General features: G+C 37.4%; 1 protein-coding gene across 3 annotated transcripts; it reads right to left on the reverse strand.

The window, feature by feature from the left end:
* On the reverse strand, window positions 1-27,911 carry snx16 (sorting nexin 16). 3 transcript variants are annotated; one of them, XM_059326646.1, is made up of 9 exons: window positions 27,772-27,911; window positions 22,515-23,034; window positions 20,715-20,801; window positions 9,380-9,528; window positions 8,202-8,271; window positions 7,226-7,362; window positions 6,171-6,293; window positions 4,310-4,346; window positions 445-581 (listed from the first exon to the last, which is right to left on the reverse strand). In XM_059326646.1, the coding sequence occupies exons 2-8, from the start codon at window positions 22,890-22,892 to the stop codon at window positions 4,328-4,330; spliced, it is 963 nt and encodes a 320-aa protein (XP_059182629.1). In that variant the 5' UTR covers window positions 22,893-23,034; window positions 27,772-27,911; the 3' UTR covers window positions 445-581; window positions 4,310-4,327. The 3 variants fall into 3 exon arrangements, with proteins under 3 accessions (XP_059182628.1, XP_059182629.1, XP_059182630.1); XM_059326647.1 differs by having other exon boundaries at window positions 490-581; window positions 4,305-4,346; XM_059326645.1 differs by lacking the exon at window positions 4,310-4,346 and having other exon boundaries at window positions 1-581.
* Window positions 27,912-27,980: the final 69 nt, after the last annotated feature.

A 27,980-nucleotide genomic window follows, 5' to 3' on the forward strand; every position in this document is an offset into this window, starting at 1 on the left:
CTATTCCACGGATTTTGAGTTAAGGAAATCCGTGGCTATTTCACGGATTTCTGTGAGACCATGTTGATAATAAGATACAATATTTTGTCTGTGTACTGTATTCAATTGAGCATAGATAGTGAAGGATTTGCAAATGATTGCATTCTGTGTTTATGTTTTTCAAACTTTTTTGGAGTCAGGGTTGTACAAGTGGAACAGTCTGCACGGTTCACTTTCAACTTAAACACAGATCTTTGAGATAAAGATTGCTTCAGATCCACCTCCGAGACTGGAAGGTGAAACAGCGGCTACTTTCTGCAGGGGGGAGGGGCGTAGTGTTGGGAAGAGGGAATGGTAAGGAAATTGAGAAGGCAGAAAAAATAAACAAAGCTTATGGAATAGCACTCAAACATATAGAAGTTTTAGTGGTCTCATAGGAGAGGAGTAAAAAAAGGGGGGAAATGGTGGAGGACCAGTTGCATTGTTATTTTTCCAGATTCTTGTGGTAAAGCTGAGTGACCTGGATGACTGGAGGAGAGGTGCTGAGTGCCGGCCCACACCAGCAGGCGGAGGATCGCACTGGTTGGACCTCACATCTGCCGCTAGAGAGAGAAAAAACACTTTCATCATCCGAGTCAATTAAATGAAATAACGTGCGAGCAGAACACCTCAGACAACACAAAGCCAGACAGAAGGACAGGATCCACAGCAATTTCATTTTGTCTGCTTCTGAATATTATTTGTTAGTTTCTTTTGTTCAGACAAGGTAAGTAGGAGATGTTTTTACCTGACATGTTTCGACTGACAACTTCAGTCTTCTTCAGAGGTGTCAGCTGATCGCTGTGACGTGTCTTTTTGTGGAGTTCCTCATAGGGCGTGGTCACCATGACAACTGGCAGGTCTGTCAGGTTGACCACGCCCCCCACCGCCCGCCGGTCCTTGCAGTAGAGCGTCCCAGGTGTGTGAGAGCATGTATGTTCCTTCATCCCGGTTTATGGTTGTATTCCCCCGTCTTCTGATCTCTATTGCCTCCTTGATGAATCTTTTGTGTTTATTGCTTTCTGATGTGATGATCTTTGTGTTGTCCCAGTCCATGATGTAATTCTGTCGCTTGCATTGGTCCGATATTGCTGATTTGAGGTGTTCCTGTTCTGCTTTGTGTTTTTCTGTTCTTGTGAGTCGTCCTGCTGTTACTTTTTCACACTCTTTCTGGTGTTCATTTTTTCTTATGTTGAAGCTCCTTCCCGTTTTCCCGATGTATGTGTGTTTGCATTATTTGCACGGTATTTCGTATATTACGTTGCATTTACGGTCCTTTTGTATTGCGGCGGGGGGCGTGGTCAACCTGAAAGACCTGCCAGTTGTCAGGTTGACCACGCCCTATGAGGAACTCCACAAAAAGACACGTCACAGCGATCAGCTGACACCTCTGAAGAAGACTGAAGTTGTCAGTCGAAACATGTCAGGTAAAAACATCTCCTACTTATCTTGTCTGAACAAAAGAAACTAAGAAATAAGAAGGACAGGATCCAAGAGGAACTGCACAGCAGAGGAGAGATGCTAAGATAGCCCAACTTGTGATGCATCCTCATGGAAGGAGACACAGACTGTAGGGACATGTTATTAATAACAGAACACCAGCAGGTTACAGTTACAGGTCCACTGGAAACACAGCAGGAAGACAGGTTTTACCTCTGACTCTCTCCATCCCAAACTGCACGACAGATATTAAAGTTTACTTTAAGGTGCCAGGAATCCATACAATTTGTGACTAGCTGAGATCCAAATCCATATATTTAATTGTAAATTACTACCAGACAATCTTTTTTAAAAAAGATTCAGTGCTTGGGATTATTTTGTCACAGTAGTTTGACTGATTTTAATGAATGGATTTCCTGGGTGTCAAGACACCAGATGTGGAGTAAAGAGGAAAAACCTAAATTCCAACAACCTACTATGCCCACATACATAGTGAGCACACATCACTGTGAAGAAGAGGTGCTGACAGCACATGTTAGTCACATCTGATGCAGGGGAGCAGGCAAAGGTTTACAGAGCACACAACAGAACAATGAATACACAGAATTGATGGGGACAGGTCGTTTTCAGGACAATAAATTCAAAAAGTGGAACCAATACTCTATACTTTAATTTATTTTGAAGCCTCCAACCATTTCTTATTAATAGCATATAGAACTCTCCATGTAGAACCTGATAATGTAATAAATTCCCAATAATGTAATAAAAATCTGCACTTGAGTCCATTGAAAATGTAATAAAACCTGGGTTATTACATTATCGGGAATTTATTACATTATCAGGTTCTACACTCCAGCCTACGGAGTTAAAACACCCTTTTTTAAAGGTTTATTTCCATTTAGCCACTATAGTTTAAAGGGAAACTTTGGTATTTCTTAAGCAGGACCTTTTCCCCATAGTTTTATTTCTAAGTGACTAATATTACTATATTACTACTAACAGTTTTTGAAGTTGATCCACTATTATGGGAGAATACCGTAGCTGTAAAACAGGCAGCAATGCAATCCTAAACCACTCATCAACGTCCACTAAAAGTTCTTGTTCCAGTGGCTCAGGCTCAGATTGTTATGATATATTAAGTGTCTGACAACATTATGGTAAGGACCCTACAGAGAAATAAAGCCATAGATTGTATAAAAGAAGTGGACATTGTAATTCAGACTGCACTCATTGTTTTGTGGACTGTTATTTTAAAGCCTCAAGTTGGCCTTTTGGCAGGAGCCATCTTGGTTTTTTTGGAAGCAGAAAGAACAGCTGACTCCTTGGAGTGCATTTAGTACAAACAAATGCTGAATATGACATTCTTCTGCAACCATAATGTTTCAATAATAACTTTCATGAACTGAAAACAAACTGTAAAAGTATCAATGTTCTAAGACAAAATCACAAACAATACCCATAACCAAACACAAGGCTATTTAAATGTCCACAGTGCTATGCCACTATAATGATTGACAGGTCGTTGAGTTTGCGACTTGTCAATCACAATCTAATGCACACCCTGCTTTGTTTCTCTATTTTAGTCTAAATTGCACCATAACTTACAAAAATGCTTTAAAAAGTATAAAAACAATGATAAGTAGGATCATTTTTTTCTTCTACCCAATCTGAATTTCAGTGGTTAACATGGTTGCTCTCTGCCGTTTTTCTCTGCTGTGTTCTTTCTATAAATGAACTTTCTATATCAGACAACAATCTGAGCCTGTCAGTAGCAAAAACAAGCACTTTTATTGGACATACGGTACACTGCAAGGTTATTATAGTTAATGAAAACTAACGAAATAACGAAAACTAGAACTGAAAAAACATTTTAGTTAACCAAAATAAAAATAAAAACCTTTTTTTTAAAACGAGAACTAACTGAAACTGTGTTTTGTGGCTACAAAACTAACTAAAACTAACTAAAATTATAGTGAAAATGTCCTTAGTTTTCGTCTTTGTCAACTTTTTTCATACGTAAACCTTTTTGGTTGATATGAAACCTATTTCATCTTTCTGGTTTTATGATTTAATACACTTATTGGGACTGAGATTGATAAGACAAAGGAAATAAAGGAAACATTTATTGTAACCTTATTGAATCTTGCACCCAGCAAATACCCCATTACAAAACAACTAAAACTAACACTAAAACTACTAAAAACTAAACTAAAACTAAGCATTTTCCGGAAAATAGAAACTAATTAAAACTAGCAAACACTCTAAAAACTAATTAAAACTAACTGAATTTGAAAACAAAAATTGTCAATGAAATTAAAACTAAAACTAATGAAAAATCCAAAACTATTATAACCTTGGTACACTGGAGAATTACATTGCAGCTTATAACTTCGCGCAATACTGGATCAATTTAGACCAAAACTTGTTATTCTAGTTTTAACCCTTCACCCACTTAGAAACAAGAACATGGTAAAATAGTGTCCAGGTTAAAAAAAAAACAAAGTTCCTTTGAAGGAGATTAACTTTGTGAACTTTCATTGAATTAGGTGCACTGAAAGTGAACTGACCCCAACTTTGATAAACATCCTGAGTGCAAGCACATAAAAGATAGGTTTGGATTTTTTCCAACTAAATCTTAATACAACATTCACATGTCACATATAGCATATGTGCATTGTATTAAGACCATTGGAAATAATAGGAACCTATGCTTTAACATCCTGAGACCACAACACACGACACCTCTATTATACAGTTGTTAACAGTGTGATGCATGTTACTGAGAAGAGGAATTTGAAAAGACAGTATGCCATGGTGTTAGCCTGCTGAGCTGGTATATGAAGTACCTCACATGTTATGGGCTCTTTTTTCAGATTGGGGCAGCGCTGCTGTGAAATGTGAGGGCAAAAAAACACAAGAAGGGAAGGAAAATATTAAAAAGCAAACAGGCAGGTGTGACTATGAAAATAATCCGTATATCTTCCGTTCAATCCAAATCCGTTTGGAAATCAAAACATGGATAACGAAAATGACCTGTTTATTCAATGATCGACCTTTCATTTACATTATGCATTATACAAAAGTCCCACTTTTTGTCTGAATAAGGGCCCGAATGTTGATTTTGAAAATTTACAAGGGTCAAAGTTATGAGACCAAATCGGTAAACGTCCTCTTTTCTATCTATATAACGTTATATATAACTTTATTGACACGTTGCCGTGGATACGCATTGTTCTGCTTCTCTCCTGGTGACGGCTCGCCTCGTCAGTGACCTGTCAATCAAAGGTAGCCCCGCCCCAAATCATACGATTCTTTATCTTCTATTTTCTTCTAAATGGGGCCATTATTAGAACTATTGACATCAAATTATCTTGAAGATGATTTTTTACTAGCGATTGAGACCATAATGTTGTCCTGAAAATTTTTTCTGAGGTAATAAATCAAGTGAGAAGTTTTCAAATTTTGCACTGAAATGAATGGGCAGATTTTTTTTGCAGCCAAACTTAGCACCCCCTACTGGAATTTTCGGTGAATTGCAGGCTTTATGCACTTCCTGGTTGGCCTCCATGCTCAGACACGGAGATTGCCGCCTGGTATTATGTGAGATTTCAAAAGGATTTTATTTTGAAAATATATATATCAGAATGTCTTGCAGTCAGCTGAGGGACATCCTGAGGGTTTCCACTGTCTACGTGAAGTAAAATGAGTCTCTGATTATGCACGGTTTAATTTATAAGCAATCTGAAATTAGAAGAAAAATTGTGTTTTATGCAAGTTTTCCAAAAGGCTTCCATTTTAAAATGTTACATTAGAATGTTTTCCTTCGTTGCAAAACATTTTCCACCACTGCCTTGATTGGACTGTGAGATTGGCAGTCCAATCAGTCTCGTGAGATTGAATTGTTGCAGAGTCCATTATTTAGGATGACCCCTAGTAGAAACTAGAATTATTTTCTGAGAAGGACTAAAAACGAAACATCAATGCAGTGCAAAAAAAGGAGGAAGACAGCTGGTGAGGAGTGATGAATTAAAGGAAATGTGATTAGATTCGTGTTTATTTTTAAAATGTGAGGAGGTACTTTTTGCAGCCTAGAGCCTGAGGGGTAAATCTAAAGTAATCTCAGATTAGAAGACATCTGTTTGTGATAAAGTGCCAAAACACTTTGGGAGACCGAACAATTACAGCAGCAGGGCCATGACTAATAACAGCAGCAGGGTCATGACTAATAACAGAACCAGTGCGAGTAAAAAACGTTCTTTTGGGCTTTTTGTTTGAAAACCAAATGCAAAAGACGTATCCAGACTAATTTGTTCTGTGTAAAATAGAGACAAATTTTGACTGGATGTGAGATTTACTTACTTCAGAAAGTTACGTTTTTTTTAAACTTTTTTGATAAAATGTGGCTGCGTGACTTGTATTTGTTCCCTGTACACTGTAAAACCCAACTTATTGTTTCAACTTAAATATTTGAGTGTCAATGCTGCGAAATAATTTTATGTCAAGACAACAAGGGAAAAGGAGTTACCTCAAATGATTCTTGCTATTTGACTCAATATTTTAGGTTAAAATGACTTTTTGCACAAATCTTGTTGTATTAAAAAGGAAAATTTTGTTACAATAACAAACAAGCAACATTGGGTTTTACAGTGTATTTGTGGCGTTTGTTGGCGCGTCTTATTCTCTGCTGTGTGGTGTGTGTCTGTGTCTTTTACCCAGTGTCGTCAGTCACATCCTGATCAGCCTCTGCAGCAGACGACTCCACATCTGCATCTGCACTGCTCTCACTTCCCTGAGCTGACAGACCACACAGAAACTCTGGGCTCACACTCTCGCCACTGGGACAGACAGACACACACAAACAGGTGGTTCTTATTCTTATTGATGCAACTGCTGCAGTTTAAGCTATTTTTGAACTTGTATGTGGACCTCAATTACTAGTTCTCGGCATAAGATGCAGCACATGATGTCCAGATGTGACCTGCCTGTGTATATAATTTGTATTTTGCCTTTTAGTCCGGCGGCTTAGGACCAGATTTGGGAAGAAAGGGGACACGTCGGACAAAAGCACCAAATTTTTTCCACATGCTCTCTATCACTATAGGTTTCAATTTTTGATAGGAGTCACTTCATCAAGATTGCAGATCGGAGATGGCAGCCATATAAAATCTATGAGAACCAGTATATCTTCTAAGCCACTTAGAAGGTCAATCTTAGTGTCAAAATATACATTTTCTGGGTCAAAGAATCATTTAAAGCTACTGAGAATATCACTAGATGATCAAATAGAAATGTTCATTTTGGCCATGTATTTACATAATTATTAGATTCCAAACATTTTCAGCTCAGGATTCTCTGCTGCAGCACTTGAAGCGAGTTGCCTACCAGTCTGGGTGAAAATGAACATTTCTATTTGATCAAATAATCATCTAGTGATATTCTCAACAGCTTTAAATGATTCCTTGACCCAGAAAATGTAGATTTTGACACCAAGATTGACCTTCTGAATGGCTTGGAAGATGTATTGGTTCTCATAGACTTTATATGGGTGCCATCTCGGATCGGCCATCTTGATGAAGTGGCTCCTACCAAAAATTGAAACCTATGGCGATAGAGAGCACGTGGAAAAAATTTGGTGCTTTTGTCCAGCGTGTCCCCTTTATTTAGCTAAGCCGCCTGACTATTTGTCTATCTCTCAAATGTATAAAATGTGTGTTCAACCCTTGGTCCCATATTATGCATTAGTGGGTTTTTGTGCATGTCTACTGACTTGATATGCTTCTCCAGCAGCAGGATGGCTTGCTCTTTCTCCTCCAGCCTCCTCTTCAGGGAGGAGATTTCCTTCTGCTTCTCTAGCAGCTCCTTCTGGAGACGATAGTTGCTCTCCTCCAGAGTTTCACAGAATGCCTGCAGGGAGGCAGCGACAGAGGAACAGAAAATATTTGCTGAGAGTGGAAAGTGGGATTGGACACACAACCATTCGTTCATTATCCTTAACCGATTATCCACACTCGGGTTGCGGGGGGAGCCGATCCCAGCTGATATTGGGGAGAGGCGGGTAGACCCTGGACAGGTCCAGACTATCACAGGGCTGACACATAGAGACAGACAATCACGCTCTCATTCACTCCTACGGGGAATTTTATCTTTGAACTTTAGATATAATATACTACTATTATTATTATACCGGCCTTATTTATTATTATTATTATATTATTATATATTATATATCATATTATTTGACTTATAATTACTTTATTTATATTTTTCATTTTATTTTTATATTGTTTATTATTTATTATTACATATTATATTATATATTTGATAGACTATACTATTATTATTATTATTATTATATACCGTCTAGTCACCATAGCATTGTTGCAATCATGTCACCAGTTTAATTACCTTCATCTTGTCATCCTACCAACTGATGTTCTTTTTTAACTTCTTAAGTGTCCTTGTTCTATTCTGTGTTTTTTTTTTTTTTTCTATTGTTGTTTTTATTTATACTACCTCAGTATTTATTCTATTGTATTTTATTGTACTTGAATACCGGACTGCTGTGACAACCGAATTTCCCTTCGGGGATGAATAAAGTAATCTATCTAGATACTTGACAAAGTGTTCTATATTTCCTGTTATGGACCAAACTTCCTAAAATGACAAGATGCTCTTTAGAAGGACTTGAAGTGACATGATAGAGGCACAAACACACATACATTCATATGTATATTCAGACTTACTCTGCTCTCCTCCAGACTATCAAAAGGCCCAGGTGGGTCATCCAGACACAGAAACTCTCTCACTGGAAGGCTGTCAAAGAACAAATGGAGTGACATGAATTGTGTGTGTGCACGGCTTTGTTTTGTAACAGAATACATGCTGTTACTGAGCCAAAAGGAGTCATCATAGATCATCATGTGATCAGTTTTTAAAGCAGTTTACAAAAACAGCTAAATCACTTAACCCTCTATGGTACGCACTATGATGCCAAAAGTTTGGAGTGGGGGGAAAAAAGTTTGGAGTGTTGTTTTTTTGTCTTAAAATAGACTAAATAAACATAATCAAGAAATTTTATATATATATATTTTTTTTTTGGAAGTTTTGATTTGTTGCCCGTAGGCAACATTGCACCATAACTGTGCACAAGTGAAAAATAAAGTTTTTAAAACTAATTTTAACATCATTTATTTAATAAACATGGTTAAAAGATTCAGTAGCTTCAACAGGGAACAATACACAACATTTTAAATTTTGAGTGTTTTTTTGTAGTGCAAAATGGCGAAGCTGTTTCCTTTGGAAAAGTCTGCAAAATAGGATTTCAATCCTGGGGGTCATGTGACTAGTTAAAGCATTGCTAGTGGTTCCCTATGGTCTTTCCTCTTTTTTTAAAGTATCACATCACTCAAAAACATGCATTGTAGAAATTTAACAGGCCAAAAATGGGTATGTTGCCTGAGGGCCACACTGTACCATAGAGCAGCTGTTCTCAACCTTGGGGTCGGGACCCTAATTGGGGTCGCGAGATGATTTCTGGGGGTCGCCAAATCATTTTGGAAGTCAGCTCTGTCTCCACTGTGTCTTTTTAGTCTTTTTGGTCACTTCATGTCTTTTTTTGGTAATTTTGTGTCTTTTTTTGATCATTTTGTGGTCAATTTGTGTCTTTTTTTGGTCATTTTGTATCTTTTTTGGTCATTTTTTGGTAATTTTGTTTCTTTTTGGGGTCATTTTGTGTCTTTTTTGGTCATTTTGTTTCTTTTTTTGGTGATCTGAACTGTGCACGTGAGATTGTGTTCAGTGAGCAGGGGTCGCGAACAACATGCATGTTAAATTGGGGGTCGTGACTCAAAAAGGTTGAGAACTACTGCCATAGAGGGTTAATTTAAACACACAATAATCTGTGCAGAATAATGTCACATACCAGTTGGCAATATCCATGTGTGCAACCAAGTTTTGTAAAAAGGCCTGTAGTCCCAGCTGTCTGTCTTCCAGGAAGTCGCTGTCATAGTTGTCTTTGAACCAGCGCTTAGGAGGCAGCGAGAGGCGGAAGCCTGGGAACATCTCCTTCAGCTGAAACACACAAACACAGACAGTCTCAACAAGTATCACATGATCGTTCTCATACAGGAACAGCAGTAAAGAATGATGATTCAGACAATATGAGGGTCATAACATGCATGGACATAACGCAGAGACATGGTGGAATGAAGAGTGGAAAGAAATAGAGCATGCTCCCTGAAGCGCTCACACACATTACACGCTCTGACCAAATAACTAATCAAGCAAGTCTGCTGTCCTCCAGTCTGTACCCATTATTAAATAGCCACAGCTCGGCTGTCACGACATGCTCATATTTGATACAAAATTAAATTTTATGGTCACAATTTAATTCGTATTCCTTCGTTATTAGAAGGTCATGTTTTGTCCTGCTTTTATCCAGATTTTTTGCAGATTTTCATGGAACCTAATGGAAGGATATAGCATGTGGCTAAGAAGCACCTGTTCAATTTGGAAGGGATCTGAATCACAGGACGGATACACAAACACATTTTCACTCTGGTAACGTTGAAGGTGTAGAGAGTAGTAGAGATGAAACTATATGAAAATGATACACATTGACAAAATTATCATTATTATCGCAGTCTTATTAAAATGTGTTGAAAAGTACACGGACTGAAATAATTTCACCGAGCGCTGTCACTGCTTTCTAAAGCAAACCTACAGTCGAGGTCAACATTATTATCCCCCCTGGAATAATGGAACATTTTCCTCAAATACTTCCTAATATTTGCAGCATTAATAAAACTTGATATTATCAAACATTCACCAGTGCTTTAAGTAGCTTTTGGTACATTTTGGAATATAAAAATAATATTTTAGGCTTGCTTTATATCAACTATAGTTAAAAAAAAATGGGGTGGTGAAAAATATTAGCCCCCTTGATGAAATGGTCATTAAAATGTGAGTTACTGCTTTCAAAAACACACCTAATGAACCAATCAGCTTTCAAACAACACCTGTGCAGTCAATTGGCTAATTAACAACACCTGAACATTCAATCAGCATAAAAGGAGTGCAAGGAACAGGGCACTTGAACACATCATTGAGGGGGGATTGCTTCAGCCACCATGCCTAAGACAAAAGAACTTAGCCTTGACCTCAGAAAAACAATAGTGGAGGCCTACGGTAAGGAGCAAGGCTATACTACCATCTCAAAACACTTCACTGTCCGTTGCATCATTGCAAAGTACAAGAACACAAACTCTGTGACAAACCAACTTGGGCGTGGACGTAAGCAGTTGCGTCCCTAGGCTTTTTAATTAGCCTCGAATATTAATTTTCCCCAAAAAAAAACAAACATTTTTTTTTTTAATTCACACCCTCAAAATACGGTTATCTTATGTTGATGCTTCGATAAAACAGTGTTTTGGGACAGGTTTGAGTAACAATTAATTATTTTGTTTTTTAAAAAGCCACTACTTTGGCTTTGGCGCACAAGTGGTTAACACGTCCAGGTCACACGTGACGTCATTCACCTAAAACAGCGATGTCAAGCAGCAGGCGCACTTAACAGGCAGCTTGACAACAGCAAGCTGTTCAGGATATAATAAATAGTATAATAATAAAAAAATTATGTAAAACTGTATAATTTCGAAAAGAGTGTTGCAGCTGGAACTACTAGAGGGAAGTAGCTAACGTTAGCTAGCTAGCAGCTAGTTGATAGTACATGGGAAAAAACGATCTTTTATTATTAGCATCTGTCTGTAAATGCAATTGTAGTGTGTGAGAATTGTGTACCTAAAAATACTTAAGCTTGTGCTTCTTCTAGACTCTAGAAGGGCTGAGCCCCGGATGTGTCAAAATCCTAGAGACGCCCCTGGACGTAAGAGAAAAATATCAAGATCTCTTGAGAGGAAACTAGTCAGAGATGTCAGCAAGAACCCCCGACAACTGTGAAGAGGATTGTTGCAGACCTGGCCTCTTCTGGAGTTGATGTGTCAAGGAGCACAGTTGAGAGGGCTCTCCATCGTGGTGGTGGGCTTCATAGGATTCATTTCGATTCATTCGTCTAGACGGAATTGTCCAAAAAGTGAAAGTGAGGAGCACTTATGGGTACAAGTCGGGAACTGGCTTACTTCACTTATTTCAAGGGTGCTGAATCAAAAAAAAAATGGTTTTGTAAGTAGGCAATCAAAGATGAGGAAATTAAGTTTCTGGATCTATAGTCTAGGGTCAGAGCAAGGATATAGTGGAGGCTCGGTGCCTTTTTTATGTATATATATATATATATATATATGCAAAATACCAACTTTTAAGGTGAAATTAAGCATTATCTGTCATTTTTTAAGGCCGACGTAAATATTCAATCAATATCACTTTTAAATGTTCCAGTTGGTATTTTGCATATATACATACATAAAAAAGACACTGAGCCTCCACTATATCCTTGCTCTGACCCTAGACTATAGATCCAGAAACTTAATTTCCTCATCTTTGATTGCCTACATATAAAAAAAAATAAGGGGAAATGGTCCAACGACTGTGCAAGATGGGCAATTTGGTGGCCATTTGATACAAATTAGAAGGTCAAAAACTCACAATTTCGCTTGGGAACCATTTTTTTTGGACTCAGCACCCTTGAGATCTGTAAGGTAGGCCGGTTCCCGACTTGTACCCATAAATGCTCCTCACTTCTTATAGAAGGCCTTTTTTCTGAAATCCGTCTAGACTATCAGGGCCATCATCCAAGAAGAACCCCTTTACTGAAAAAACGGCACATCCAAGCCGGACTGAGGTTTGCCCGTGAACATTTGAAAGGTAAAGAAGAGTTTTGGAAGTCTGTGCTTTGGTCTGATGAGACTAAACTGGAACTGTTTGGGCACATGGATGTTGCTGATGTTTGGTGAAGAAAGGGAGAGGCCCTCCACCCTAAGAACACAGTTCCCACAGTTAAACATGGTGGTGGAGCATCATGCTGTGGGGCTGTTTTGCAGCCTCAGGCACAGGGAGCCTTGTTCGGCTGCATGGCATCATGAAAAAAGAAAATGATGTTGACATTTTGAGGGATAATATGCAGAAGTCTGCTCGTAGTCTATCCTTAGGTCGTTGCTGGGTCTTCCAACAAGACAATGACCCAAAACAGACCTCGATCCTGTTGAGAATCTGTGGCGGGTTCTCAAAGTGAATGTCTATGCTCGGAAACCACACAATCTGGACCAGCTGGAACAATTTGCAATGGAAGAATGGGCCAAAATCCCTCAGGAGACCTGTGCCAACCTAGTGATGAACTATTCTAAGAGGTTGTTGTCAGTTGTGGCTCAGAAAGGGCACATTATTGACTTTTAATGGCCAGCGGGCTAATAATTTTGCACGCCACATTTTTGCCTTTCTTGGTTTCAACTCAAAAAATCAAAAATTCTTTTTAAATCCTGTAGCAATGATTTAATTTAGAAAGGATGGCAACTTGGTTTGGTGTTTTTTTGATGGATTGTAGAAGGCCTCTGAGCAGAGAAAAACCTTGTGTGTGTGTATTTTTATACATATATACATACATATATACATATATACATACATATATATATATACATACATATATATATATATACATATATATATATATACATACATATATACATATATACATACATATATACACACATATATATACATATATATATATATATATACATACATATATACACACACATATATATATATATATATATACATACATATATACATACATACATATATATACATATATACACACATATATATATATATACACATATATATACATATATATATAATATCTTAGGCATTCAGCTTAAGACTGTACGCACATAAAAATCAATAAAAAATCCTTATCAAACTTAGTGAACATTTTCTCTGTAGTGTATTGTTTTCCAAAAATACCAAACACTTGTTGTTAATGGTCATTTCCATGGAGAAATCAATTTTGACCTCGACTGTATGTCTCCCTGCGTCTGGGAGACTTTTGCTTACTTTGCTTGATGCTGGACGGTATTTTGAAAAAAAAAATTGTAACGGTATAACTAACTGTTCATTGTGAAACCACAATGTTGTGTGAAACCAGTGGCCGTTTCCAAACTGCTGTCAAGAAGAGCTTGACTGATGCAGTTTTGTGGCAAATACCAATTTTGACTTTGAGGATGTTCTCTGTTCAATATATTCCATGTGTCAAACTGGATGCATCCTTGCAGATGGAGACACTGTGTCTGACCTATTCAAATATCTCATATGATGTGCGTTACACCAGACAGTTAGAGCTCATAAGGAGATAAAGGTTTCTTTAAGTTTTTGGTGGAGACTGTGTGCTCTCTGTACTGAAGGCTTCTTTGTAAACAGATTTTTGTTGACAAGTTGAAAAGCTTGCTGACAGGCTTTACATTTATCGAAATTAAGTCTGACGTGATGAGATGCACAGCTTTACTTCATCAATAGGCATTAGGGCCTGACCAATATGGGAGTTTTGAGGCTGATACCGGTTTTAAAGGAACACTCCACCTTTTTTTCATATTAAAACATGTTTTTCGGTCAAGTAAGACGAGTTGATACAGACCTCTTGCGTCTCAATGCGTGCACTCAATTGCCCTGGTGCGCGGCGCCACTTGGCTAGCACTTAGCTTAGCCCAGTTCATTCATTAGGATCCAAACAGATGGACAGTTAGAAACTCCTCCACGTTTTCCCTATTTAAATACAGCTACACGAGTAGTTAAACGACCAAGTATGGCGACACAAAATAAAACGTGGCGCTTTTCTAAGCGGATAAAAAGGAGAACTATAATGTATGGCGGAATAGCACTTGGGAGCACTTCGACTCGGCGCAGTAATATCATCACTCCTGAGGGGAGAAGATTTTTCAGGAGTGATGATATTACTGCGCCGAGTCGAAGTGCTCCAGTCGCCATACTTGGTCGTTTAACTACTCGTGTAGCTGTATTTAAATAGGGAAAACGTGGAGGAGTTTGGTCGCTTCTAACTGTCCATCTGTTTGGATCCTAATGAATGAACTGGGCTAAGCTAAGTGCTAGCCAAGTGGCGCCGCGCGCCAGGGCGATTGAGTGCACGCATTGAGACGCAAGAGGTCTGTATCAACTCGTCTTACTTGACCGAATAACATGTTTAAATATGAAAAAACTGTGGAGTGTTCCTTTAAAAAGGTGAGAAACTTATAGATTACAGATATGGCAGCCAATATTATGAATTGAATGAATGTGCTGCCCACTGCTCCTAAGCATGGTGTGTTCACTGGTGTGTAAATGAGATGGGTAATATGCAGAGGTTGAATTTCCCCCATTGTGGGACTAAAAAGGGAATCTTAATCTAATTGCATTCTCTTCTCACAAACTGTTCCCACAGTCATGGGAGCTGGAAAGAAAAACATACAATATTATTGTCTTTATTGATTAGTCCTGCCCCAGGATCATTCTGAGACATGACCCTGACAAGAGGAACGGAGTTCACATGTCAATCCAAACGTCTGCTACTGCTCAGTGGGGAGGTGGAATGTTAAAAATAATAACTTGTCCTAATACTATTATACATGAACTAAATCCAAAATTATCCATCCTGAGGTCTGTCTTTATGGGCTGTACCCAATAGTTCGAAGCTTAGCTATATTCATACCATCATACCTTCCTGATTTAACAGATAATGTCTTTTTTATATATATATATATATATATATATATATATATATATATATATATATGCATAAAAAAGACACTGAGCCTCCACTATATCCTTGCTCTGACTCTAGACTATAGATCTAGAAACTTAATTTCCTCATCTTTGATTGCCTACTTACAAAAAAACTAAGGGGAAATGGTCCAATGACTGTGCAAGATGGGCAATTTGGTGGCCATTTGATACAAATTAGAAGGTCAAAAACTCAAAATTTCGCTTGGGAACCATTTGTTTTGGACTCAGCACCCTTGAGATATGTAAGATAGGCTGGTTCCCGACTTGTACCCATAAATGCTCCTCACTTCTTATAGGAGGCCTTTATTCTGAAATCCGTCTAGACTAATCATGCTGGAATTGTTTTGAGAGGTGGAGGTCGGGGTTTTGACTGACTGACTGGTGACAGACACTGCTGAGCAATAACAACACAACGCATATATACGTATATTAGTGTAAATATACTTTCAGTAGCTTGAAATGTGACGTTAGTGCAGCACATGAGACTCTGGTGGGCCGCCACAGTCGAGGTCAGGTGTCACCAACTACATTTGTCGGAGGCCCAGAATTTTACTGGACAGTCACATTGGGGGCCGGACCCTCAAATAAAATGAAAATTTTTATTTATTGTTCATATTTTTTCATGTGATTACTAAACTGAAGGCATTTTTAGCCTTTATGAGTCATGTTTTATTTGATGTGCAATCGTTATTTGTGAGCTGTTCTGTTCTGATGCCATGCTATTTTAAGTTATGCCAGTTGGTTTTCCTTTTTTTTCTGTACTGAGAAGTCTAGTCTGAAGCTTGTTGTTGAGACTTTGAAATAAAAAAAAACATGTTGCGTAATGGCATGAGGAAAAGTTACGTTAAAAAAAACTCCAAACAAAAACAAGTACTGTGTGAAACAATAAATGTTAACTTAAACAGTGCAGCGAGTTTGTCCTCATTAAATAGAGTCATATATGGTGGTGATTACTGATAGTTAAGAGTCTCAGTTGTCGTTGCTGTTTTCAGTGTCTTTAATAGTGTGGACCACATGATATTTTCTCCTTGATTTACAATTTTTGAATCCAGTCACGGGCCAGATTGGACAGTTCGGCAGGCCGGATTCGGCCCGCAGGCCGCCAGTTGATGATCACTGGTCTAGGTCATTAATGGGAAACTCTTACGCCACTATGGCAAGAAGTAGGAATGTTGCCAATATCATAATATGCATTTTTTTTAATATACTATAATATACTGGTATTGTCGTGAACGATAGGATCTGGCACATCCCTCTCTGCAAGTCACCACTTTTTTTTAGCTCAGCTGTCTATTTATACACCTACAGATTGACTTTTAGTGGCTCAAACTTTGCTCTACACATTCAAATTAAATTGTGTGGGGCTGTATACATTCCTCCATTATCTACCTATCCTATTTGTTGGGTGAAGAGCGACTGTATAAATTCGGAAAATTCAAAAACTCCTTAAAATTGACAGGGGTATGAATAATTTCAGGCTTAACTATACACTACCGGTCAAAAGTTATAGAACACCCCAATTTTTTTATTGAAATTCCAGCAGTTCAACTCAAATGAACAGCTTGAAAGGGTACAAAGGTAAGGGAACAAGAAATGGGTTAACAACTTAACTCTATGGAGTCTCGGGCTATTCTGTCCATTTTTGAATTCTTTTCATGTCTTTGTAAGTCATTTTGTGTCTTTTTGTGTCTTCTTTGGTCATTTTGTGTCTTTTTTAAGTCATTTTGTGTCTTTTGGTGTCTTGTTTTGTCATTTTGTGTCTTTATTTGGTAATTTTATATCTTTTTTTAGTCCTTTAGTCCAACATAAAATGTGATTTTGAATCTTTTTTTTTACTTTCAAAACACTATCATGCTCAAAGAATTTTAAATGTTGCAAATGTGCATTAATTTCAGAGTACACTGAGACATTAAACTGCATCTTTTTCAATTAAATTCTGGAAAAGTTGGTGTGTTCTAAAACTTTTGACCAGTAGTGTATATCAGATTTTAAAACATCGACTGGAAGAGCAGCATTTGTATTTGACAGTATTGAAAATCATACCATCTGGATTTATAAATCCCTGGTTTACCTTAATGCTGCCTTAAAGGCTAGTTGTCACAACTGGCTGCAATGATGCTTTTCTTCATGGATTAGATAGTATTTCCACAGCACATACTCTGGCTTTTTAATATTAAATTTCTGCGCCTCTTCAGGAGCTTTCAAATGTTATCATGTCTATCTCCATCTCTGCCTTTACTCTGAACATTGCTCCATGGTTACGAAATCCTTTAACCAGATGTGTGCAGATGAAGACAGAGTAATTGTCTGATGCATGTTTGATAACCGTCCCTGGGCCACATGAAACATACATGAAAGCATTGTTGGGTCAGGTCCAAACTACCACACAAGCATTGTTTGGTGCCAGCTACACAGTGAGGAGGCAGAGCTGCAAATGAGAAACCTAATCATGTCCAATCAGTGCTGCCGTATATCTCAACTACATTTCCTGTGTGACTACAGTGGAAAAAGTATGTAAACCCAAGTGAAAATACCTGGTTTTCTGCATGAATTTGTCATAAAATGTGGTTTCGATCAGCATCTAAGTACAATACCACACAACCAATTATAATATTTAATGTCTATTAACCCATTTACGCCGGGAAAGCATTTCTACCATTAAAACCGGGAGCGCTGTTGCGTCACTCTACAATTAAGGCCGGGACAGCGGATACGTCGTTTTGTAGAATTTTTTTTTTTTCACCTATTTTCGGTCTCTTGGCCAATGAAATGCATCAGAATACATGTGGGAGTGTCGCAATGCATCATGGGACTTTTCTAGAACTTTTAAATCATGGAGGAAGACGACTATAGTGGAGGAGCTCAGCAGGAAGTGACGGAAGAGATCTGATGAAAACAGCACCGATGATTTAATTGCTGATCTGGACTTTGAACCCTCGGAACCAATCGACCGGCGTTTATGGATGAGGAATATGTTTTTAGACGACATATTTTCACAGAAGAACAGACAGATTTGTGGCCATCTGGAGATAATATTATGAATAATATATTAATATTAATAATAATAATAATTGATTGTGATGATTATATAAGAAATCATGACTGTTTATGTCTTATATTACTTTATGTGTAGTTGAGTACCCTGAAAAGTGCAATATATAAAATGTATTGTTATTATTTATTATTATTATTATTATATTTTTTTTATTTTATTACAGTAGGCTAATGAGAACTATGTCTATTTATTCCAATGGTCATATCATGTTTGCATCTTGCTAATGGGCATGTATTAGTATTATGCATAGGATTTTTTATTCAGTCAAATGTAACATTTGCTGAGTTTGTTGATTTAAAAAAAAACTTTCTCGAAGGTTTGGACAAATAAACTCAACTTCTCATGAAAGCCACCGGTATAAGCTCTCAAATACTTTTTGAATTTAATTTCTATCTGCTACAGAGGCTGAAAAATCTTCTGTTGAATTTCCAGAAAAACTTCAGGTTTTAGGGGGTCCTTTCAAGATCGCCCAGAGGTTTCACAGGCAGTTTTTCCAGGCGTTTTAGGCCTTAATGGGTTATTGAACACATCCATTTTGGACCATTCTTCCTGACTGAACTGCTTCAGCTCAGCCATATTCTCAGGATGTCTTGTGTGAACGGCTCTTGAGGTCATTCCACAGCATCGCTATTGGTTGAGGTCTGGGCCACTCCAAATGGCCAGTTTTCCTTTTTTTGAAGTGATTCTGAAGTAGATTCCCTTCATTGTTTAGGCTCATTGTCCAGCTGCATCACCAGACTTCTTCTGAGCTCAGGCTAGCAGACAGACAGCCTGACATTAACCTGTTGGATACCTTGATAAACTTGGGAATTCATTTTCCCCTCGATAATGGCAAGCGGTCCAGGCCCTGCAGCGCCAAATCATAATGCTCCCTTGCAACCTTTTTTTGGTATGTGGTGCCCTTTTTACACGTAGTGTACATATCTAGTGTTGTGTGTTTTTCCTGAACAATTCAACATTAGTTTCATCAGTCCACAAAACATTCCCAGTACGTTCCCAGTAGCATTGTGGAGTGTCAAAGTGCTCTTTAGCAAACTTCAGAGGTGCAGTGATGTTTTTTCCCTCTGTGGTGCCTGTTCAATCATGTGCGTACAGTCTTAAGCTGAATGCCTAAGATATTATATATATATATAATAAATACACTGAATTATGAGTGAAAAAGGACATTTTCACTACAATTTTAGTTCGTTTTAGTTATTTTTGTAACCACAAAATACAGTTTTAGTTAGTTATCGTTTTTTAAAAACTCTAGTTTTTATTTCTATTTCAGTTAACGAAAATGTTTTTTCAATTCTAGTTTTCGTTATTTCGTTTTTCGTTTTCGTTAACTATAATAACCTTGATACGCAGAGAGAAAAAGTCCTGATTTCACATAACAATATCATCCATATGTTTGTGCTTAATGTGTCACATTGATTTATAATCATGCTGAAATATTCCCAGCCTGGTGGATGTGTGGCCAATGGGGCTTCTACAGTTACAGTCTGTACGTGGCAACAGACCATCACACACAGCGTGAACATTACAGCTGCCTATGGAAAGCCACAAGAATGGAGAGAAGGAAATCCACACTCCTTTCTCAGACCTCTTTCTCCTTGTTGAATGTAGGGTGTTCCCTTCTCCTGTGTCTCTGCTCTTCATGACTGGGCTTACTGTGTTGGAATAAGTAAATTGTGAATTTCAGTTATCGGTGTAATCACTAATTTGCGTGTCTACAGAGATAAAAATGTGTTTGTTTGTTGCAGTTTCCTGCCAATCGTGGGTTTTGTTCTAGGCCCTATCCCCTCATACAATTAATCACATGGCTTAATATTTTTCCCTTTTGTGATCTGTGACCAAACTGTCCTTTCCCGAAACCACGAGAGACCTGTTCCCCTAGTTGGCTCAAGCCTGTTGGCTATTTGGAAACAGAGACCTTCTTTGTGTGGCTCTAATCACTTCCACAGTGCACTCAAAAACAAAAGAACGCATGCTGTGAAGCAATACATTGATGTTAAAAAACAGTGTCTGCAAACAGATGATCACAATGTCCAAAATCAAATGCCTTAAAGAGAACAGTTATTTATCGTGCTATCAGTTATTGGAATAATTGCCCACTGAATATACGTGAACTGAATAGTAAAGTATCTTTTAATTATTACTTGAGAACGCACTATTTAAATTTGTGAGTAGTGAATTAACATATTTACTGTATGAAAGTGAGAATTAATGTAATAGATATGAATGTAATAACTTATTCGGAATGATTTCTGATGACGTATATAATATTGTCTACAATGGTTAATTGTTTAGTGATTTTTGTTTTGTCTTGTGGACCCCAGGAAGACTAGCTCCTCCCACTTTTGGTGAAAGCTAATGGCGATCTTTTTAACAATAAACAATAACAATAAACAATATAAAGCTTCAGATAAGCCTGAGAGTTGTGAAAGCCAATACTTTTCACACAAACGTGCAAACCTATGTACATGCAACACACCTTGTCGTTGAGTCTGGAGAAGTCTGTGTACCTTCTAAACACGACCCAGCTCTCATCTGGAGTCTTCCTCACCAGGACTTTAAATACCTGCAGCAAAAATAACAATCTTAAATGTACAATATGGAATTTTCTTGCGCTATGGATCAATTTAAACAATAACAAAACAAAGAGCAATAACGTCATTTCAGTCAGTTACTCGCGGTTGGAATTCCTTTAGTTTTCATCAGGACATTTATATTTGGTGCCAAATTAATATTCAAAGAATATAAGGGTTTCTGAGTAGCTGGAACTGAGCTGCTGCTAACGTTTGCTCAGCTTGGTTCTCTGATAAGGGACAACACCGATTCCAAAGAAGTTGAGATGCTGTGAAAAACTGAAATGAAAAGAGAATGCATCAAATTCAGAATGAGTGTATACATTTATATAAAAGGTTTCCCAGTTTGAGCATTAGATATTTTGTTTTTGTAGTGTTCAATTGAATGAAGGTCTCAAAGGATTTGCAAATCATTGCATTCTTTGTTTGTTACATTCCCACAGCGTTCAAACTTTTTTGCAATCGGTGTAAGATGGAGATGCTCAGGAGGTTTTTAGCGGGAGCTGAATTATTAAAACACTAATACGATAAAGCAGTTTCAAATTAAAAATCAGTGTTTGGCTAGAGCTGCTGTTTGCTCAGCTTGTTTTTCTGATAACTTAAGATCCAGACGTCCGATGACTAAAATCCTTAATTCAGTTAAATGATATACTTAAAAAGAACCGAAATCTAAAAAAAAGTGTATCATACAAATTTGGGTTAAAAGCTGATAAGAGGTTAATTCATTCTCATGACATACATCTATATGTGTGTGTGTATATATATATATATATATATATATATATATATATATATATATATATATATATATATATATATATATACACTACCAGTCAAAAGTTTTAGAACACCCCAATTTTTACATTTTTTATTGAAATTCAAGCAGTTCAAGTTAAATGAACAGCTTGAAAGGGTACAAAGGTAAGTGGTGAACTGCCAGAGGTAAATAAAAAAGGTAAGCTTAACCAAAACTGAAAAATAATGTACATTTCAGAATTATACAAGTAGGCCTTTTTCAGGGAACAAGAAATGGGTTAATAACTTAACTCTATGGAGTCTTGGGCTATTTTGTCCATTTTTGAATTCTTTTCATGTCTTTGTAAGTCATTTTGTGTCTTTTTTTGTCATTTTGTGTCTTTTTTTGTCATTTTGTGTCTTTTTTTAGTCCTTTAGTCCAACATAAAATGTGATTTAAAATCTTTTTTTATTTTCAAAACACTATCATGCTCAATAAAGAATTTTAAATGTTGCAAATGTGCATTAATTTCAGAGTACACTGAGACATTAAACTGCATCATTTTCAATTAAAATCTGGAAAAGTTGATGTGTTCTAAAACTTTTGACCAGTAGTGTATATACATACACACACACACACACACACACACACACACACACACACACACACACACACACACACATACACACATATATATAAAAATACAATATTGGATATGTTATACTTCTATAGCTTGATTACGACTGCAGAAGTAGAGTCGCTGCCTTGTGCTAAGTGCTTGCAGATGATTAGATAAATATCTGTGTAGAGTACATGTTGACATTTGACCTTTAACCTCTAGAATGCATCATGCTGTGAGCCATCCTCATTGTGCCGGTCTGTCTTCTTTCTTAAAGTCACGATGATAAGTCACGATGATAAAAACAAAATGATAAATAGCTTCACATAAACCAATTTTCCGGCACCATACCGTGAACTTGGCCCTCTCCTCCATGACCTCATACCCCAGCACGGTGGGGGTAATAGGCCTCTCCTCTCCTTGCTGGCTCCCAGCAGGGTCCGATATGGAGCGGGGGCAGCTGGTGTACTCCATAGAAGGCTCCAGAGTCCCGTTCACCCTGGCCCGCGTCGAAGGGCTCTGTGGGGGCGGTGGCGTCCTGCTCCGACTGCCTCTATCCATGCAGCGAGACTGGCGATGGGAACCCGATCCTCTTCCGTGGTCGTCCCTGGCCGAGATGCTGGAGACGCTGCCGAGGGATGACGCTCGCTGTGGCCGCCGGAGCTTGCTGCTTCCTCCTGACAAGGCTCTGTCCATGGGCACGGGGACAGGTACGAAGGGGGACGCCATCTTTCCTGAGCTTCACGCCACCGCAGGAGTCAACAAGGTTCTTCACGAGGACACGGACCTGGCCTTACTTCAGTGGTGGTGTGTGATGATGAATTGAGGCGGTGATGCTCACCCTCCGGGGCTGACAAACACTCGGAGCACCCTATTAAAAAAAAAAGAAGAAACAAATTACTTCTGTCTGTTGTTGGGCTGGGCGATATGGCCCTTAACCCTATAAAGCCAAGTGTATCATGTTTGATACACAAGTTGTTGAGACCTCTACATCATCAGCCTGATATATTTTTTTCCTGAAAAACCTGATGTATACATGTGTTGGAGATTTTAAAAAAGAACAACCGAGCAACAAATTGCACAAAAATACCAGATGTTGCAAAAATGACACAGGTTCATTGCTGGGTGAAAACTTAATATCAGCAGATGAATATTTTTTTTCTTGCATATTTGAATTAAATGTTAAAAGCAAAGTCTTAATAGGATAAAAATGTTCGGTTTTATGTTTTTGTTAGTTCAAGAAAAACAAACTGTGAGCAACAAATTGTACAAAAAGACCTGATGTATCAAATATGATACAAATTAGAATTCATATATGCAAATTTATTTATTTATTTTTTTTTTGGTCAGCAGGTTCAATAAATACTCAAGTTTTTAAAAAAATTTCTGGCAATTATTTCATGGTTCAGGCTTTATAGGGTTAAAGGATTTCACGATATTTCAGGCTATTTTTGTGATAACGAATATTCTTCACGATATTACGAAATACTTAAAAAGATACAGAAAATATGATTTTTTTTTTAGTCTGTATAAATAAATAAAAATCTAAAATGTAGTGTGAAGTGCAAATTTCAACAGTTGGCAAATACAAAAAAATTTACTCTTGACTCTTGAGTATGAGCAAATAATAAAAATAACCATTTAGGGGTTTCAGGGGCATATTTTAATGACATTTTGTAAAGGAGAATAAAGGTTCTCACTTGTTTTATTTAAGGCATCTTATTTTGACAGTCTTCTTGTAAGTTCTGTGGTGGATTCTGTTAACACACTGTGCTCTTATTTTGAAAGCTGCATGTGTTTAGCGACAGAGAGTAAGTAGCTTTTTGCGATTAAAACAACTTTAACCACTACATCAAGAAGTAGGAATGTTGCCAATATCATGATATGGATTTTTAAAAAAAATTTTTTAACCCATATTATCATGAACGATACAATATGGCACACCCCTAGTCTGTTGTTTTTATCATGATCAAGGCTGACTCAACAAGCTAACTTACAAGCTGCAAACATGGGATCCTCAGTTTTTTCCCAAAACTTACACAATAGAGCAGAATCTGTCAGCAAACATTATCCTGAAATAAGGGTACCAGACTGTGAGGGCACATAAATTATTGACATGAGCCAGATGCCATTCATAATTTATGGATCTGTATATTATGTGTAAAATGCATGACGGAGAAAAGACTGTGAAGATCTGTAGATAATAAGTGTGTAAGATCATCTTGAAGCCTGACATGTCCCAGGAAATGCTGGAACGAGTCCTGATGCTTTGGTCTGAGCTAAAGAAAAGGGAACCTGCGTATTGTTTCTCATGGCAGAAGAGGGGCCTGAATCTTTTTCTGCTCAGACTAAAACAAAGAGAAAGAGCGCAGAGACTGTTAGCTACCTGTCAAACCTGTTCTAATTAATTCAGCATCAGTGGAGATAAGAGAGGCCAGTCTTGCGTATGCAAAATGTGCAGTATGGATTTAATGGTTAGCACATTTTTAACCCCAGTACTTTCTCATCCCTCTGAAGCTAAACTTGCTTAAAATTCTGAAACAGAAAACTTGATTGAGTCACCTCTTGGCTGATAAAAACTTAAACAACACAATAAATATATATCTTGCAAATATCTTTTTAAATATGTCTTAAAATATCGATAAGTAATTGTCTTCTTGCATGGTTGGTCTATTCTGTGTATTCCGCTCACTGAACAGAATCTCACATGCACAGTTCAGATCATACAAAAAAGAAACAAAATGACCTAAAAAAGACACAAATTGACCACAAAATGATCAAAAAAAAGACAAAAAAATGACCCAAAAAATACACAAAATGACCCAAAAAAGAAATAAAATAACCAAAAAAAGACACAAAATGACCAAAAAAGAAACAAAATGACCAAAAAAGTCACAAATGGACCACAAAATGATCAAAAAAAAGACAAAATGACCAAAAAAGACACAAATTGACCACAAAATGATAAAAAAAGACACAAAAAAGACACAAAATGACTAAAAAAGACACAAAATGACAAAAAAAAACCCACATAAAATGACCAAAAAAAGACATTAAGTGACCAAAAAGACTAAAACACATAAACACTTTAACACAGTGGAGACAGAGCTGACTTCCAAAATGATTTGGCGACCCCCAGAAATCATCTCGCGACCCCAATTGGGGTCCCGACCCCAAGGTGACATGTCCCAGGAAATGCTGGAACGAGTCCTGATGCTTTGGTCTGAGCTAAAGAAAAGGGAACCTGCGTATTGTTTCTCATGGCAGAAGAGGGGCCCTGAATCTTTTTCTGCTCAGACTAAAACAGAGAGAAAGAGCTTAGAGAGACTGTTAGCTACCTGTCAAACCTGTTCTAATTAATTCAGCATCAGTGGAGATAAGAGAAGCCAGTCTTGCGTAAGATTACTCTGATTAACCCTCTATGGTACGCATTATGATCCCAGTTGGTAAAAAAAATGTTTTGGGTGTTTTTTTGTCTTAAAATAGACCAAGTAAACATAATCAAGAGATATTTTCAAAAAATATATATTTTTTTAGTAATTTTTACACCGTACGATAGTGGAAAGTAATAAAAACAAGAGAGTTTTGTTTAAAATTGTATTAACACTTATTTAAAAACTCATGTTATAGTCTGAACAATCCCCAGTAGCCTGAATGCATGCATGAGATGCATCTCATTTGAAAGTAAAAAACTATTTAAAAACACATTTTTCATAATTTAATTCAAATTTTTGTGCCATATCATGAGTAATTGGTTGGCTATTGGTATATTTAGAATCCCGCCTCTCTTTGAATTCATTGCATCATAACTGGGGATGTATTGTCTTTATGTAGAAGGCTTAAAATGGGTTTATTGCCATATGGCAACATCGTACCATAGAGGGTTAAGGAGAGTGATACCATCACCATCACTGCCAAATTCTAAGCAAATATAAGATCTTAAGTTTTGCTAATTGTATTTCCTTCCACTCAATTAAATTGGTCTTCAAATGCCTAAATAATGCTGCTCCCCAACTGCTCTGCAAGACAATAACAAGACTGCAAAGTGGTACCAGATCCACCACCCGAGCAACGTCAAAAGGCAATTGTAGTATCCCATTCCGCAGAACATCTTTTGCTCAAACTGCCTTTTCAATAAAAGGGACAAAATTATGGAACTCACTGCCAGACTACTTGAAATGTATCCCTACATTTGTTGCATTTAAAAAACAAACAAAAGTGTGGCTACTTCAGCAACAATCTTGCTCTCATACTTAGTTTTTTACCATTTAGTTTTAATATTTAGCTTGTATTCTCTCTGTATTATTATTATTATTATTATGCTGTTGTTTTATGCCTGTATTTTTAATAATGTTAATCTGTATTATTATTTTTGATCAAAAGCCCTACTAGGGACAAGTGTCGTGAATTAGCTTTGGCTAAAAACACTATGATGCATACATCAGATAAACTGTCAAGATTGTCTATGTTTTTGTATCTGTCCCTATTCAAATAAACCTTAAATAAATAATATGAATTTCTTTGCGTTTATGTAATGGTATAGTAAATACTTCAATGTCATATCAAGGCCAGAAGAATAAGGATGAAAACGGGTGCAAAAAAATACAGAAGTACACAGGATGAACCGGTAAAGACAATGAGTTAAATGTCACGCTCACTCGTGACTAAAGAGCTGGCACTAAAGCAAACATGACAATAAAAAGCTGCCTACCAGGTGTCCTGTTTTCCCAAACGTTTAGGTCACGTGTTTTAGAGGCAAACAGCTAATGCAGCTAGCTTTTGGAAGGTGAGGCTAGCAAGCTAACCAGTCTTGCAGCAGTAGATGAAGTCCTTTTACTTTACAGGTTAAAACCTCCACCCCAACTCAGGAACATTGACTCACTCCTCCATTTCAAATCACAACTCAAAACACATCTGTTTAAAACTGCTTATTCCCTCTGATCACAATCACCCTGTCCAATCTATCTTTTGTATTGTATTGTTATTAATTCTGTGTATTTTATTGTATTTTATTGCTGAATCTTTTCTATCTTTTTTGTACGGTGTCCTTGAGTGCCAAGAAAGGCGCCTCCAAATAAAATGTATTATTATTATTATTATTATTATTATTAAACTCCACTCACAAAATGTTGCAATTTAGTTAATGCTGCGTTTCCCTGGCAGGTCAGTTCAGCTGCAAGGGCTAAAACCTTAGATACAAACCAACCTACAGTGAATAATGTATAGGAAATAACCACTTTTTTTTAAAGCATTGTTAAAGAGTCACTGCTCACATTAACGATAGCTCAGTTAGTTATAGTTCCTTACTATCACCAGTCCAAACAAAGTAAGCTAAAGAGAATTAAGCTAAAATTAGAGGTGCTTATGATACTGAATTCATGCCGAATCTGGCAGCAAGTCCCACCAGTTTGTTAAACATATTTTCTTTCAGGTATTTTGCACAACAATAAATAAGCAAACACTAAATCGACCCATTATTGGAGGGTGTTTGGCGTGTCTGAAGCCCCTGAAGCTATCACATTACCTGGAGGTTAGCTTGATGCTAACTGTGTGTCCTGTGTGGACAAAGCTAAGATGACGCATGATGACAACAACGGCTTTATCTTACCGTAGGAGGCCAGTATCCTTCCCCTTCAGAAAATAATGTTATTATACACATAAAGCTCAGGTCTGACTGTGCTGTAGCTGTTAATCCGCTGCACCTTCTCCTCCCATGTCCTCTTCATGTTAGCTCGTTTCTATTCAGACCACGTCAGGTGCAGCGCGTCAAACCAGCCAGCAGAGGGCGCTGTGGTGAAGATCACACTGAACCGCACT

The sequence above is a fragment of the Centropristis striata genome, chromosome 23 (assembly GCF_030273125.1).
Source record: "Centropristis striata isolate RG_2023a ecotype Rhode Island chromosome 23, C.striata_1.0, whole genome shotgun sequence".
Lineage (NCBI taxonomy): Eukaryota > Metazoa > Chordata > Actinopteri > Perciformes > Serranidae > Centropristis > Centropristis striata.